This window comes from Sturnus vulgaris, unplaced genomic scaffold, assembly GCF_052056855.1.
Source record: "Sturnus vulgaris isolate bStuVul1 unplaced genomic scaffold, bStuVul1.hap1 Scaffold_85, whole genome shotgun sequence".
Classification (NCBI taxonomy): domain Eukaryota; kingdom Metazoa; phylum Chordata; class Aves; order Passeriformes; family Sturnidae; genus Sturnus; species Sturnus vulgaris.
The window spans coordinates 489,047-506,560 of NW_028276736.1; the positions used below are offsets into that span (position 1 = coordinate 489,047).

Here is a 17,514-nt window from a genome sequence, read left to right on the forward strand (position 1 = left end):
AGTCCCTCCTCCATTCTGTCCATCCTCATCAGCACCTTCTGGAAGAACAGCAGCAGCCTCCAAATTCCTGGCACACAAGGAAGGGCACAGAGCTCTGCTGGGATGGAAAAGCCACCGTGGGATTGAGTTTCCAGTTCTGAACCCGGAGGCCAGGAGTGCCTGCAGCTGGGAATGCTCATTCCCTGTGTCCCCTCTTTGGAGCACTGGTCACACTGGCTGTTTTCCTTCCAGAACTCTGCTGGCAAACCTCCCAGACAGCAAACCCACCCGAGGAGGAATGGAACATCTGAATGTACCTCTCACCCTGCCATGGTGGTACAGACACAGACACTTGACTTGGGCTCTCAGAGTTTCATTGCCATGAGGCACTTGTTGAGTCCTTGCCCATAGGATCAGGGAAAAGCAGCACAATGTTCAGCAAGGACCAGCTCACATTTCTTCTGCCCTTTCAGCCTAAACATTGTTCCTCCTTCTTTACTTCTTTCTTCCATGTTTTATGTCAAGGGAATATTTGAAGATATCAAGATTTTTCTATATAAATGACTAGCACTATAAATTCTGGGTATAGATATGGCAAAATTGGGACTCAAGATTAATAACTGCTGTACATTCCAGATTCTTCACACACACAAATTTGCTCAAACATCTAAAATCCAGGCTTGGCAGGACTCTTACCAGAGGTTTGGTGTAGAACTCGCTGGCTAATTCAGCTGCTCTGGTTTGGGTGGAACTTTGGCTGCTTGTTTCCTTCATTTGCTGAAAGCACACAGCCGATGTATCTGCCATGGCACAGGAGGATCACCCACCAAATCACAGGAAGTAGAAATGCCCTAAAAGTTGTCTGAGTCTTGTGGCTGCACGAGCACTTCCCAGCACAGCAAGCCCAGGGAATGCAGGCAGGGTGGGAGGTCAAACTCCAGAAAAATGTAATGAAGCCTGGACAGAAGAAGTCCTAAGCAACATATAATTGCTCCATTGATTTCTTCTGGGGACATGTAATTTCCAGCTCCATTCTTTCTTCAACCACAACTGAATTAGGGAATGAAGTGATACGGACAACACACTATAATCCTTTTTCCAAACACTTTTGTATTGCTTCCTGACTTCCATTCTGCTTGGTGATCAATACTGCAGCAGCTCCAAAGGATTCTATCCCTCTACATCACACCACTCATCTTCTTATGCACTCTCTATCACCACACCTGCAAAGAAACAGAGGAATTGAAAAGTAAATGCACGAAGGAATTGGGTACAGACACAGCTCTGTCTGACTTTGGAAATTCTGAAAATTGTGGTTGCAGATGTCTCGTGCCCTGCACAGAATCACAGAAACACAGAGTAGTTGAGGTTGGAAATGACCCCAAGAGATCACCTGGTCCAACTCCTCTGCTCAATCAGGCTCACCTGGAACTGGTTGGCCACAACCTCTTCCAGAGGCCTTTCAACATCTCCAAGGATGGAGGCTCCACCGCCTCCCCACATTACAAAGTCTCTAAGACCCAGGGACCAGTTTGGGCCTCAGTGGCCTTGCTACATTTTTCTCTCCGTTTCACTGAGGTACCTTGATGGGGCAAGAGGCAACAGGCACAAGCTGCAACGTGAGAAATTCCTATTACATGTGTGGAAACCTTTCTTTTGGTAGCATTTCACCATGAGGGTGATCCAATATTTGAGCAGGCTGAGGTAATTTGATCTATGATCAAATGGTTTTTTCCATTTTTGCTACAGCGTAAGGAGGCGAGGGTAAATGAAAATGAGAAGCTGTTGCCTCTTGCCATTGCAATATTGCCCTAATTGGTGTCATGCCATAAAGTTTGCCAAGATGATGAGAGCTGAAGCCAAGTCCCAGCTGTACCTGTACAGAGTGAAAACCCATAAGAGAGTGGTTGGAAATTAGAGTAGGAGTGAAGAGATTGTTTTGATCTGACATGAAGATTTTTAAGTAAAATGGGAAACTGAGTGGGATAACATGAGAGATGCCTTGAGAAAGAACAATAATGTTGAGAAAGAACAATAAAGGTATGTGGTGCTGATAAGGATTTTGGTGGTTAAATCCAGGATAAAAAATTGGATTTACTCATCCAGCTTGAACTGTCTCATACACAGGTTAGAAATAGTTCTAATGCTTAAATTAAGTTCTAATGCTTAATTAGATTAAGTAGTTGCAAATCTCAGTAACAGTGACTGAAAACTGAATGAATATTCCTGAGGTCTGAACTCAGACTAATAATAAAATATTTTGCCTTGAGATAAAGGAGGTGCAATACAGCAAGGCGTCAGGAAATGCTCTAAACCCACTGTCTAAGATCAGGTATTGGGTGGGACATCTCTGCACTGGCTGAAGGTGTAAAAAATCAAGGCCATTTCTGATGAAAACTCCCCCAGGGCTTTCATATTTTTATATCAGGTGTTTTTAACATCACCTTCAGCCTGTCTCACACCCCACCTTTTCTCTCTGTGTATGTGTGCTGTGCAATAGGTCACTTGCATTAGGGCTCTGAACTGTGCCCGTTTGGGTGGAGGGGGGTCCAAGGTGGGAGGCTGTGGTGATGGCAGGAGCTGATTCCCAGCTGGCTGCCATGACCCTGTGCGTGCCACATTGTGGGCCTGGGGATCCCTGGGGAAAAGTGGCCACTGAGCTTGTGCTGCAGGTCCCAGTGTGGGGTGGGCATGCGCTGGCCAAGGTGCCAGGGCTTGTGGTGCCAGAGGAGCAGCATGGGTCAGCTGCCCTGGGCATCCCAATGAGGCACTGTCCATCTGGTGGATGAAGAGGAAAAGCATGCCGTGGTGAGTGAAGTTGTGTAAAGGAGCTGCAATGGTGGTGCAGGAAGCCAAGATATTGTTGTGTTTTTGGGGGAAGAAGAGGATCACGTCAGGGTTCAGGGTGTGCCAAGAGGCCAAGCTTGCAAGTGGTGAGCCCTGGGAGCAGGCGAGCACAGCAGCAGTGCGGTGCCTCGGGCCCTTGGTCATTGCCATTGGTCATTGCAGTGACTGTAGGAAAGGGGCATCCCACCACAGGACATTTCTTGGTCAGCTCTGGACATAAAGAGTGGAAAATTGTCTGTGACTCAGGTTTTGGTCTTGAAGCCACTGCCGTATGTTTCTGCTTCAAGACAAATTTTGGGAGAAGATGCCCTGGAGTGAGCATTTCCTCTAAGGAGAAAGGGCTTCAATAATTCCCTTTTATTCTGCCAAAGAGAGAAATGGATACCAGGGGGTGAAACTGAAAAAAAAACCCCAACAAACCTGCTTATTAAATAAAATAAAAATTGACTAAATGCTAGATATTTAAATTGTGGAACTTAACCCACCCCCAAAACCCAATCTCAGCCTTCTCTTTTCAGGCACTTTCCCCTTTGGTGCAGTTCCGGTCACGGCCGGCAGGGGCGCTGGTGGCTGTGGGCCGGGCGGGGCAGCTGCAATGACTCCCCCGCGCCTGCAGGGGGCGCTGTGGCTCCGGCCCCGCCATCTTTGTCCATGTTAACGATGGCAGGCGCAGCCGTGGGACGGGATGGAGGAGGCGCTTCCTTTACAAATTCACAGGGACACCCAGTCCTGGTGCCCCTCTGGCTGTAGCAGGAAACCTCAGGAGCAGAAGGCTGGAACGACAGGGAGGGCTCCCCTGGGACAGCAAGAAAGAGGCAGAAGAAACTGCAGATGCAGCTGGACCGTGGGGCCTGCCAGCAGGCAGGGGCAAAGCAGCTGCAGTGCAGAAAAAAGCTCCAGAACAGCAGCAGAGGCAAGGTGAGGGCCAGGCAGCAGCAGCCTGGCTCCCAAACATGGCAGGGAAATGGCTCCCTGGGATTTTTCACTGGCCCTGTCAGGAGCCTGGGTCCGGGTTATGAGAGGGGAGAAGCCCCAGTGGGAAACAGGGTGTTCCTGGGTCCTGGTGTGCACGTGCTGGCTTTGGGCTTTCTGACAGCAAAGCAGCAAAATAAGCCAAGCTGGCAAGCCCAGTCACAGTGCCAAAGCAAAAAAAAAAATCCCCCAAAACAAACAAAAGAAAGCAGGCACAACCCACAGGAGCAGCAGGATCCTGGTCAGAGACACCGGCTGTGTGTGTCCAGTCAAACAGCGTGCCCCGAGAAGGGAAAGGGCTGCCTCTCACCCTGATCCCAGTGCCCACTGGAAACCCCAACTTGGCTCCCATTCACCATGACAGCCCCAGAGCTGGGGAGGATGGGGACTGTGGCAGGGACAGCTGCCACCCCTGGGCACAAAACAAAACAAAACAAAACCAAACCCCCAAACCGGTATGGGGTTATAAACCATCCCCAGGACACGGTGGTTTGCAGGGAGCTGCAGTGTGGCACGGCCCTGGCTGAGCCCAGGAGTGCTCACTTTGGGGAAGGTGTTGGTCCTGGCTGGCACAGGGAGCTGCAGTGTGGGGGGAATTGATCCCTTCTGGCCTCCTGCCCCAGAGGTCGCCCAGGTGCCAGCCCTGCCTCACGCTCGTGATGCCACCTGCACATGGAGGTGTTGCACACCCAGTGTGTGGCAGGGAAGGACAGAGAAGTGGGGCAGGTCTGGGCATGGGGACAGAAGGGATGACAGGACTATGAGCATGGTTTTCCTGTGGCCTCTCGTGCAGCAGCTGAGAGTGCAGGATCTCTGACCCACCCACTCATGGAGCTAAGGGGCCACTGTGACACTGCAGGGCCTCGTGTAACCAAGGAGATCTCCACTGATTTACTCCATAAATTTGATCATAAATCATAAATCTGACAGGAATAAGATTAATGTGCCTTTGAAAACTGGCTGTGTGACTCTCCTTGTGGGTAAGGCCAGATACTTGTCCATAGGAAATAACGAGGGAAGTCATTAATTTTAGGAAGATTTACTAATTGACATGGACTGCTGCTCAGCCAAGGTTGTGCTAAACTGCTGAACTTTGGGAAGAAAATAAAGACTTACGAGGGTTATGAGTGTTAACTTCTCTGCCCAGAGCTGACTTAAAGATAATTTTAATTACCATGTATCGTATGTTATAGAGTGCATAGGGAAGTCTGTACATTCCAAATACCTCAGCCAATGGGGAAGGGAGGAGGGTGTGATGTGGCTGTGAAATAAAAATAAAAGAAGAATACTAGTTTACTTGCTTCAACTAATCGAGAGAGACCTCCTTGGACATATTCCTTTGTTCATGAATGAAGTCACTTTTACAGGACTCTTCTGTCTCCTTTGTGGCTCCTGACCTCTTGTAACATGAATTTTTCACACATTGATGAAGATAATAAACACCTTTGGTCCCCATATGGCTCCCTGAGGGCCCCCACCTCTGACAGGTTCCCAGTTTGAAAAGGATCCCTTTCCCAGCACTTTCTGGGGACTGCCTGCCAGCCACTTCCCACCCACAGCACGGACCCCTTGTCCAGACTCTCACACATCTCTTTCTTCATCAGGAGGCTGTGGGAAATTCTATCACAAGCTTTGAAATACTCAGGTAGACCATGTCCACTGCTCACCCCACCCCAGCTGAGCTGGGGACTGTCCTAGGAGGTGACCAGGTTTGTCAAGTCCCATTTGCCCTTGGGGAATCTGTGCTGTTCCCACCCTCACGTGTCATCTGACTTCTGATATTTCCCAAGAGGATAGAACTTTCCCAGGGACTCAAGTAATGCTGATGAGCCTGTAATATCTCCTTTGGGATGTGTGATGGGTGAGGCTTTCAGGCCCAAGAAAACCTCTTCTGAGGATTTTTCCAGCCCAATTTTCTCAGGCTCTTCTAGGGTTTTTCCCAAAGCTAGCCCCTTTTCTCTAACGTAAACATAAGAATAGAATTAATAACAAAGATAAACACCTGCTGGATACGTGAGGAAAGCCTAAGAAAGTGGTGTTGCTTTCTCTGGACCAATCAGCTGTATTCTGTCCCTGGAGTAGCAGGTGACTGTACTTAAGCAAGGTGTTTTACAATAAACTCGGCTCTTTCCTATCCTGAAAGATGACCACGTTGCTGCGTGTCTTATTACTGCCCCTCAAAGGGTTAATTCCCTCACATACAGCCACATGATGGGTCCTTCCAAGGCCAAATATTAGGAAGAAGAAGTAGCCAGAGGAGCTGTTGACACCCCATCCCTGGGAGTGTTCAGGGCCAGGCTGGATGGGTCCTGGAGCAACCTGGTCTAGTGGAAGGTGTCCCTGCCCATGGCAGGTGACACAATGAGATTGTCTTTAAGAATCTTCCCAACCCAAACTGTTCTATGATTCTATTTTTATAAGAACTGCCTTCTCCTCCTCCTGACACTCCCCAGCATCTCACCATCTGCCAGAGGATTGTGGAGAGAAGACCAAAAGCCAAGTTCAGCAAGAAGGAGGACGTGCATGGGCCGCAGTTCCCCAGGGACAGGCTGCCTGCACCCTTGGGGAGCAGAACAACGAGGGGGTTTCAGTGTGGCTCCAGAGAAGGCAGGAAACGAGATGGAGCAGCACTGAGGTGCTATGGACATGTGGACGTGCTCTGTTGAAAACAATGAAGCTAATAAGGCAGAGGAGTGATCCGGATATTAACCAGAAACTGAACTTTGCTTCATGAACTCAAAAATTCCAATTACTTTTCACACCCGTATCTATGCTAATGACTGAAGTAACTAAAACTCCACCTAAACATAAAAGGACATTATCTGTAACTTTATCCTTGCTCCTCCCCAATGGAAAACAATATAAATAATGCTTCAGTGGGGAGAGGTCAGAGAAGACACCATCATAACTCCTGGGGTTGCTTTATGGGCTGAACCTGTCTTCTCCCCCATAGGGACACTGAATAGGCAAGGCACTATATTCTCTCTGCACTAAATGGCTATTTCAAGATTTTGTTGGTGATTGTGGCTTGTCTGGATGGCAGCTTGATTCGTTTTTGTAGTCAGTTACAACCAGCAGCCATCTCTGAACCCTAATCTGTCACTCAGGGCTTCTGTTACGTTTTTGTTGATCAAGGGTGTTACTCCACAAACTGTTAAAAGTGTGAGTCCTTCATGGGCAACTGGCAGCCACCAGCAGTGGAGAACATACTTGACAAAACTGATAATGTGCCAAATGAGAATGGGGACAATGTCAGTGTGATCCTGAACATGTGAGTCAAACCCAGGGGACCCCAAAACGGGGCACTGACAGATTGATCAAATATAAAAGCTTCAAGGAAACCTCCCTCTCATGTGAGACAAGGATTTATCTCACAGCACCTTCAGACATTTAATGCCTTTTTCAGGAGATGTGGCACCAGATAAGGAGCAAACCCCAGTGATCACCTCCTGCCCTAACATTTTTTGATGTCCACACACGTGTCCTCCTCCTTTGCAGTTTAACTCCTGCAATCACAAGAGCATCACCAGTACCCAGAACTGACTTTCCTTGAATCCAGCACCTTCATTCTGCAATATAGACCCAAGTGCTCCCAGCCAGGGCAAGGATTTTGAATATCTCAAGATGTGGACCCATCCTAAAAACCCTCAGCCCAAAGGAGGACTATGCACAGTTGTTATCAGAAAGCTGTTTTTCTCAACAACAGCTGGATTTTTTTTGCTGCAGCCCATTGAAGTGCTGCCCTGAGCTGTGGAGAAGACTCGAGAGATGGTTTGGGAATTGATGCAGCAATTCTAGGATTCAGCTTTTGCTTTAGTTAAATTCAGGTACTTGGAAAACATCAGCAATTGACTTCATTTAGGTGGAGATGGACAGCATGTAGAGTTTTCTGCTGCAGAGCCACTCGTGGGTGGGTAGCAACTGGTCTTGTGCTGCCACCAACAAAGATACTGATGGTGATATTAGTCCCTGTCTTGTCCCCTTTTAATAAGGTCGCCTATTCCCATCTAAAATTGTATAATACCATCCAGCTGCTCCGGGGGAGGCTTCTCCGCCCGTGCGGACGGCACCGCGCTCTCGGCATTCTGTCCGGGGCACTCGCCCGCCCCGGGCGCTGCTGCTTGCCCAGCCGCCCCGGGCTCCGGCGGCTCGGGGCCGGCGGCCGAGCTGACGGGCGGCGGGGCTCGCCCCGGGGAAGCTGCCGGCGACCGGGGCGGGAGCCGGGCGGCTGCGGGGCGGCTCCGAGCGGGGCCAGGCGGAGCCAAAAGGCGATGATGCTCCAGCACCACCACCAGCAGAGTGAGGAGCTCCTCCAGAGGCTCTTCAAAAGGCGCCGCAGCCAGTGCGGACAGAGGCGGGCAGGGGTCCAGCTCACCCACGGCCGCCTTGCGGGGCGCGGCATGAGCCGGGCTGGGAGAGGCGGAACACGGACAGGACGGGACAGGAGTAGAGGGAGTGTGAAAGGGAGAAGGAGACGGATGAGCGAGCTAGAAGTCGAACGGAAAACCGATCGAGAGAAGCGCTGCTGCTGCCGCTGCTGCCGCTGCTGCGGAGCCTCCGGAGCGAGCCCAGCGGAGGAGCGGCCGCGCGCCCCGCGGAACGAAACAAAGAAATAAAAAACGAAGCTAATTCGTATTAGAGAAATAACCAAATAAAGCAATGCAGGAATAAAGAAGACTGTCGGCTTGTGGCTTTCTTCTTTGGGTGAGACGAAGCATTTCGTGGGGAAGAATTGCCTCTTCTTACAGTTTTGCCAGTGTGGACAGGAGCAGAGCATTTAAATTTCAAGTAGAAAAGAGAAATCGTGTCAGTATTGTCATCTCTTTTCATTCTCTGTTGAGACAGTTGCAGGCTGCCAAAAGACATCATCTGCAATGTGGAGCTTGGTCCCAAATTTCTTTTTCTGCCAGAGGATGAGGAGGGGAGGCATCCCAGAATCATGGAGTCATGGCATGGTTTGGCTGGGAAGGGACCTGAAAGGTCACATCGCTGCAGCCCCCTGCTGTGGCTGGGAACCCCTTGCTCTAGACCGGCTTGTCTGGAGCTCCATCCAGCCTGGCCTCGTACACTGTCAGGGATGGGGCATCCACAGATTGATTCTCTGGGCCACGTGTTCCAGGAAAGTCTTCTTTTCTGAATTACTCTTTTAAATCTACTCTCTTTCAGTTTGAATCCATACTCTCTTGTGCTGTCTCTGCCTGCCCTTGTATAAAATCCCTGTCCGGCTTTCTTGTAGGTTGCCATCAGGTACTGGAAGGCCACAGTTCAGTAAAGCCTAAGCCTCAGTGTCTTTTCCAGGCTGAAGAAGCCCAGCTGTCTCAGGCTTTCCTTGCAGGAGAGCTGCTCCAGCCCTCGCAGCATCTCGCTGTCCCTCCTGGGCACCTGCTCCAGCGCGTCCCTGTCCTTGCGGGCCGTGCTGGGGAGCCCAGCAGAGCCGGACGCGGCCCTGCAGGTGCAGCGACAGCGGCTGCAGGAGACACGGCCCTGACAGCGGCTGCAGGAGCCGGCAATTGGCGAGTGGCCGCCCGCTCCGCAGAGAGCCGGGGCGCGGGGCACGGCAGGAGTTTTAGGCACGGAACTGGGTTATGAGGTGCTGTGAGCTCGCGGGGGATGGCAGGAGATGAATTCCCAGAAATGGCTGTAACGGGCATCGATGGGGTTGGGAACATTCAGGGGATCTGGGGACGTTCTTGGGGGGTCCCAAGTGGGCGCTGAGGGGACACTTAGGGATCCTGGAGGGTCTGGGGGACACGTATGGGCCACTACGTCTTTGTTCTGGGCTTTGATTTTTTTACTGACTATATTTTTTATAGATCACACACTGGTCTCTGCCCAGCCGGGCTGGGCCTTGTCTAGGTGCTCTTTGTCCACTCTTTCTTTTTTCCTCTCACTTATAACAGCTGCATGCTCCCTCTTTTCTTCTTCCCTGTTCCTAAAGACTCTCCATGCCTCATCGACCGGAGTCTCTGAGTCCCTCCCATCCAGTCCCCGTATCTTTTGAAGTTTCCATCTTATGTGCCCCGTAGGTTGCCCCAGGAATAAACTGACTGGCTGCTGTGTCCCTGTGTCAGACCCAGGCTCCAGTGGTGTGTGGCAGCGCATTGCATCCCTTCATCGATTGAGGAGTTCCCATGGTGGCTCAGAGGGCCCCTGCTTAATTTCATACAATGCTGACCAATTTATAGTTTTGGGAATGGCCTTTTCCATCCCCTTTATGACCCACTCCTGATAGCTTTCCAACTTTTTAAATTCTGCTGATTTGTTTGGGTCCCACTGTGGATTTTGGAGTGGGAAATAATCTTTAACATCCAATTGTTGGATTTTATGATAATCTTCTGCCAAATCCCCTGCTATTTTTATAATTAATAGTCTTTCTGTCTTGGTCAGTGTATCCAATAATTGCCTATTGTTCCAATCTGGATTATGTTGTTTTATTATATATCACAGATTGTTAGCCGTGCTAACTGGATCACTGCAATAATTTTTAGCAACGTTTTCCCATGCCTCCAGGTCGATTGAGGAGAAGGGAGATTTAACCAATACCCTTTCTCCCTCTGCTCCCCCTGCCTCTCACAGAGGTGCCTGGAATATGTGTGTCTGCTGTCTAGTCCGGTGTGCAATTGGAGGGGATGAATGGGCTGGGGCTGATGGTACCTCTGAGTCTGCATCCTCATCCTCATCCCTTTCTTGTCTTATGTGTGGAGACCTGAGCAAATCGTTTGTCAGATCTTGTTCCTGGGCCACAGTTTGGTAAACTTGATCAGATTTTGTGCACCTTTGCCCTATGCTAGATGCTGAACAACACTGCTTAAGTTTTCCTCTCTTAGTCTTATTCTCCTTCTCTAAGGCCAATACCAGAGGGTCAGATGGAGCCCAGAGCCCACAATCCCTCTGCCATTCAGGCAGAGAGAAAAACATATCTGCATATGCTACCTTTATCCACTTCCTTTCTCTCCTGAGAAACAGCAATATTTCCAATGTGCAATAATACAGCCTAATGGACTGGCCTTAGGGATTTCTTTACTTTGTCCTGTTCCCATTATCTTCTCCTTTTTGTCTTGTCTTGTTTTCACCCAAACTTTTCCTCATACAGTTTTACTGTTCTTTCCCAGTTTTCTTCCCACACACAACCCAATTCACAGGCACCCAATCTCACTTTTCACACACACCAGCTTCAGAATTTTAGATTCAACATTGACTTGATGAGGATAGTTTTCCAATTTACACTTGGGGCATACGCCCTGCTGGTTACTAGAGCAACAATACCAATATATTTCACAATCTCCACACTGTAATAAAACCCACTCCAAATGCCAACCCCTTGATCCTCTGAAGGCTCTAAAACTTCCACAAAGACAAGCTATTCTGTTCACCTCCTCTGGAATACCCAGAGTCTCTACTGCAGGTTGTTCCCAGGGCAGGGCTCCCAATTTCCCTGCAGAGGTACCGTATATCCCACCTAGACAGACCCGTTTGTTCCCTTTCTCTACCCAGTGAATTATTGGAACAATAAATTTCCAGGGATCAAGTCCAGACCACTGCTGAGGAGACACTCCTTCAATCTGTCTGTACACGGTTAAAACAAATGCTAACCGCTCTGTGTTCAAGCACAACACTCCTCTGTTCACACTTGCACTCCCCCACACTGGCCCCAGTCGCTTCTCTTTTCTCCGGCCGCCTCAGTCGCCCGAGGTCGGAAACGCGGATAGAGCTCCGCACTCGCTCCGTACCAGAGGTACATCTCACCCCCTCACTCACTGACACACCAACGACCCAACGTGTCTGGACTTGGCAGTCACACAAAAAGCAGCAAAAACAAGGGTTCGCTCGACTCACCCCCAGAGTCACTAGCGGGCTGCTCTATCAGCTCAGTGAGACCCCTCCGTCGGCCGCGCTATCGGCCAGGATCGATCCCTCTCCTTCTGTCTCTGGCCCCCCGGCCGGCTGCTTGCAAGCCCACCGGGACTGTGCTGAGTGTCAGACGTCTCTGTACGACTCACCAGCAGCCCTGTTATAGATATTTAATACAGACCGTTTTATCCGCACTGCCAGCAGGTCGTTGTCTGTCCCCGCAGTGAGCGAGCCGAGGTTGGGGTCCCTCCAGGAAGGTCCCGGGGTGTGCCAGGGAATCCGCTCCTCGGCCGCTCCCGCAGCCACACAGACTCTCTCCTGCCTAGCTCGCCAATCTGATGCCCAGGAAAACAACCTATAACTCACAAAAATAAGTTATAACAGTAGGTATGTATTTATTCAGCGCTGAGGTGCATGGGGGATAGCTCCTCCAAAACCATGCACACCTTTGGTGACCTGCGCTTTGCCTTTTATTCTCTACAAACTAGGAATACACGATTCACCTCATACATATCCATTGCCTATCCCTGCTTCATATGGAAATTAGTTTCACGCCTCTTTGGGACTGCACATTATTCCTTTTAGGTTGCTCTGGTGGTCGTCTGGGGGTCTCTAGATGAAGTAAATCGTCTTCCTCTCAGTTTGAACTTTTCACCTTGCCTTCTTGTGCATGCTCTCTCTTTAGTCCTTTGGTCATTCTCTGGACTTTGATATCAGTTTTCCTGGTCTCAGGGATCTGGGGACCCCCTTATCCTGTGGTGCCTTTGTCCTTCCATCCTGTTTGCACATTTAACCCATTGGCTTCACCTTGCAACTTGGCTCTTTTCCTGTTTTGCAAGCACAATAAATTATAGCAAACAATATAGTTTTGTCAGTCCCCTTTTTAGTCAAAACCTTTCTTAATGCTTGATTCTTAATTCTCTGTTGGAGAAGATGAAATGGAAAACCTTATAAATATGATTGTCTGGCAAAAGATTTTGAGAAAATGGAAACTACAAGCAAGATTGAAATGAAAGCCATCTTTGAGATACCAAACCTTAGTTACTGAACAACTAGAGAACAAGAGTATGGCCATCTGAAAGTAATCCCCTCTTGATTGAACAATCCCCTTTGCTTGCAGACAGGTCCAAGGGTCAGAGAAGACCCTACTAGCATGGCAGAGGGGGTCCAAAGATTAGTTTTGAGGGTTTAAAGCGTAACACAGTATGGTAATTTAGTGATTCTTGTAGGCTGTATGTAAATGCTATAGAATTTGTATCTTGTATTAGATTGGTTAGTGAGAATTAGAATATTCAAAACAGAAGATTTATTGTATTGTAACGGGAACCTCATTGTCTTGTGCTCTTACTTTTCTTACTACTCTTACCTCTCTTATGCTCCTACCTCTTACCACCCTTACCCTTCTTACCTCCTACCCCTTGCCCTCTCTTTACTCCTTTTACTCTTGCCCTCCTGTTCTCACAGGCCTGCTCCGAGCTGCAGCTGGCAGCTCCAAGCAGGGCCCTTTCACCCACACCCTATGCAATAAACCATAAGTTCCAAAACCTGGCTTTAGAGATATCTCAGTCCTGACCGACTGACGCTCCTACAATTCTCAATTTCCTATTTCACCTAGGACCTGCTTTGCTTGGAGAACTGGCTGCACTCAGGCAAAGAGGGTTTTTTCCTTTTTATTAGTTTTGAAGCAAGCTAAAAACTCCTGAGTTTCCCCATTACACACAGACCCCCTCCTTAATTGAGTGCCAAGCCCATACTGCCACCAAGGAGGTTTCTGTTCTCAAGGTAGAGCCATGCAAGAACTGTTTTAGACCTTTGGACTCCCTTGGTTCTCTGAGGCCTTATTGTGTCACCATGGACTCTTGGTTCTGTGAGGTTCTGTAGTGTCACAATGGATATTTGTTCCCATGGGGCCCCACAGTGTCACAATGGTCTCCTTTTTCTTGTGGCACTCAGGATCACACCCCACTGGCAGGGCCAAATTCCTGGGAAGAAGGAGAACGGGACATTTGGAGTTTTTGTCTTCCCAGGGCACAGTGACGTGGGCTGGGGCCCTGCTGTCCTGGAGATGGCTGAACACCGGCCTGCCCATGGAAGGGCTGAGAGACAACAACCTCTGTGCATGGAACTACAACAGCAGAGAGCTCAGGCTGAAGGCTGGGTTTAAAAGACTGTCACCAGCACAGGAAACATCAATGTGAGAGGAAAGATGTGTGCTCATGTCTTTACAAATCATTTGATGGGTGATGGGATGGGTGTTAATGTCTTTGAAATGGGTTGTAATGTTTCTACTGACTTTCAGCAGCAGGTTTGTTACCGGGCCCAGCCAGCTTGGCTCCTGACACAGAGAAGGGTCTGCACAAGGCTGAACTTCTGAACTTTGGGGGGAAATGCCAGGTTCAAGGGGGGATATGGGGCAGGATGTTCAGGAAGGCTTTACCTTCCTAGTGCCTCGGCCAGTGGGGAAAGGAAGAGGGCAACGTGCAGCCGGGAGTTCAGGATAAAAGGAGGCTGTGCCCTCTGAAACCTCGAGAGAGAAAACCCTGCAGGCATGTGCCCTGGTGAACTCTCTCCCTTTATTCAAATAAAGTTGAAGGACTGCTCTGTCTCCTTTTTGGACATAAACCTCTGGTGTTTGTGGATTCTCCTGACAGTGACAAGAGGGAATCTCATGGAACCAAGTGTCCACAGTTTCATGGTGCAGCCTCACAGAGCGCTGGAGACCATTGTGTCACAATGGGAACACATGGAACAAAGGCTCCATAGTGACACTGCAGGGCCTCATGGAATGCAGGAGATCATCCTGATGGAATGGAAACTCATGGAACCAAGTGCCCACTGTTTCACAGCAGGGCCTCGTGGAATGCTGGAGACCATTGTGCTGAAATGAAAATGCAGGGCACAAAGTCTCCACTGTGACCCTGCAGGGTCTCATGGAATCCAAGAGACCTTTGTGATGGAATGGAAACACATGGAACCAAGGCTCTGTTGTGACAAACCTGGGCCTGATGGAACCAAGGAGACCACTGTGGTTCAATGGAATCTCAAGGAACCAAGGGTCAATTGTCAACACATCAGGTTCTCATAAAACTAAGGAGAACATTGTGACACAGTAGAATCTCATGGAACCAAGGTCCCATTGTGACAAAGCACAGCCTGATGGAAACCTGGTGCCACTGGGACATCTCCAGCCTTGGAGGAAGCAAGTGTCCATTGTGACACAGCCTAGTGAATCCCAGGAGAGCCCAGTGAGGCCATCAAGTCTTGGGGAGCCAAGTTTCAATTTTAAACACAGTGGAGCCTCATGGAACCCAGGAGAGCATTGTAACTCCATGGAGTCACATGGAGGATAATGTCCACTGTTTCATGTTGCAGCCTCTTGGAGCACTGGAAACCATTCTGACACCATGAAAAACTGTGGGAAAAGAGGCTCTCTAGGGACACAGCAGGGCTTCATGGAATGCAAGAGACCATTGTGATGGAGTGGAAACTCATGGAATCAAGTGTCCACTGTTTCATGGTGCGACCTCATGGAACCAAGGAAACCATTGTAGTCCAATTGAATCTCAAAGAAACGGGTCAGTTGTCAACTTATTACTGATAAGTAAACCTTTCCAAAAGGAAGGCTTTGTAAAATCATGGCTCAAGCCTGTCACTTTGGCTAAGTAGAAAAGGACTGTGGGAAAGAGACTCAGCTGAATTAGGGATAGAAAAACATGTTTCATAATCATTGCATGTTCACATTGTTGCATATGGTCTTTGATTGAATTACGTTTGTTATGTGTTAAAAGTATGTAACTGATAATGGGCTAAATGCTTTAAAAGGTTAAAAGTTGCCTGGTTTTTGCAATAAAGCGTTTCTCCTTTGCAGCTGCCTGGGGACTCTGCATAACTACAGACCTTCACCCTCATCAGCCCATTGACCAAGTGGGGCCTCATGGCACACGGGTTCCTCTGGGACATTGCCAGGCCTAGTGGGAACAAGGCTCCATTATTGCACAGCAGGGCCTCAGGCACCCAGGAGAGCACTGTGACACAATGGGATCTCATGGAAGCAAGTGTCCATTGTGACACAGCAGTGCCTCATGGCACCCAGGAGAGCACTGTGACACAATGGGATCTCATGGAAGCAAGTGTCCATTGTGACACAGCAGGGCCTCAGGGCACCCAGGAGAGCACTGTGACACAAGGCAGTCTGGGGAACACAAGTGTCACCTGCAAACACAGTGGGGCCTCATGGAAGCCAGGTGCCACTTGGATACTGCCAGGGCACGTGGAACTCAGTGTCCATTGTGACACAGCACAGCCTCATGAACATGGACACAGCAGACCATTGGGACAACCTGGAATCTCACGGATCCAAGGCTCTACATTGACAACGTGGAGCCTCATAGGACACAGGTGCCTCTGGGACACTGCCAGCTCTTGTGGAATCCAGTGTCCATTGTGACACAGCACAGCCTCATGGAAACATGGGGACCATGGTGACACAATGGAATCTCATGGAAGCAAGTGTCCATTGTGAACACAGCACAGCCTCATGGAACCCAGGGCAAGTGGGACCGTGCCATGGCTCATGGAAACAAGGGGCCATTGTGACACAGCAGGGCCTCTTGGAACCCAGGAGAACATTGTGAGCAATGGAATCTGATGGAGCCAAGTGTCAATTGTCAAAACAGAGAGACCTCATGGAACCCAAGTGACCATTGTGACTCCATGGAATCTCATGGAACAAACTGTCAGGTGTAACACAGCAGGGTGTCATGGAACACAGGTGCCATTGGGACATTTCCAAGGCTCATGCAAGCATCCACTGTGGCAGAGCCAGGCGTAATGGAACACAGGAGAACATTGTTACCCAATGGAATCTCATGGAACCAAGTGTCCACTGTTTCACAGTGCAGCCTTATGGAGTGGTGGAGACCATTGTGTTGCAATGGAATATCCTTAGACTGTTGTGACAAACCTGGGCTTTATGAAACCAAGGAGACCACTGTGATGCAATTGAATCTCAAGGAACCAAGGGTCAATTGTGAAAACATCAGGTTCTCAGGAAAATAAGGAGAACATTGTGACACAGTGGAATCTTGTGGAACCAAGTCTTTATTCTGACTGTGGGGCTGAGTAGGAGACAGGTGCCATGGGGACATTGTCAGCTCTTGTGGGATCCAGTGTCCATTGAGACACAGGGCAGGTCATGGAAATACAGGGAGTGTTCTGAGGCAATGAAACCAAGGTCAATTCTGACAGAGAGAGGTCACATGGAACACAAGGGCCACGGAAATATTGCCAGGCCTAGTAGAAATAAGACACCACTGTGGCAGAAAAAGGCCTCATGTGATCTAGGAGAGCACTGTGAAATAATGGAATCTCATGGAAGCAAGTGTCCATTGTGACATGGCAGGGCCTCATGGAACCCCCTGGGACATTGCCAAGGCTTGTGCAAGCAAGGCTCCACTGTGACAAAGGACATCCTCATGGCACCCAGGAGACCATTGTGGCACAATGGATTCTCATGGAACCAAGAATCCATTGGGACAAACCGTGGCCTGATGGAAACCTGGTGCCACTGGGACATCTCCAGCCTTGGAGGAAGCAAGTGTCCATTGTGACACAGCACAGCCTCGTGAATCACAGGAGAGCACAGTGACACCTTGGAATCTTGGGGAGCCAAGTGTCAATTGTAAACACAGCGGGGACTCATGGATGCCAGGAGAACATTGTGACCCAATAGAATCTCATGGAACCAAGTCTGAATTGTTGCAAAGAGGGACCTCATGGAAACCACTGTGACACCGTGGAAACACTTGGAAGCAAATGTCCACTGTTTCATGTTGCACAAATGAACAAGTTAGAGCTCTGGAGACC

General features: G+C 49.3%; 1 protein-coding gene across 1 annotated transcript in view; it reads right to left on the minus strand.

The window, feature by feature from the left end:
* Positions 1–3,371: 3,371 nt before the first annotated feature.
* LOC148217349 (uncharacterized) overlaps positions 3,372–17,514 on the minus strand; it is a 38,246-nt gene continuing 24,103 nt past the window's right edge. The window contains exon 2 of the mRNA XM_088158699.1: positions 3,372–3,622. Within this exon, the coding sequence (XP_088014825.1) occupies positions 3,372–3,622 (251 nt within the window). The remainder of the gene's footprint in view (positions 3,623–17,514) is intronic.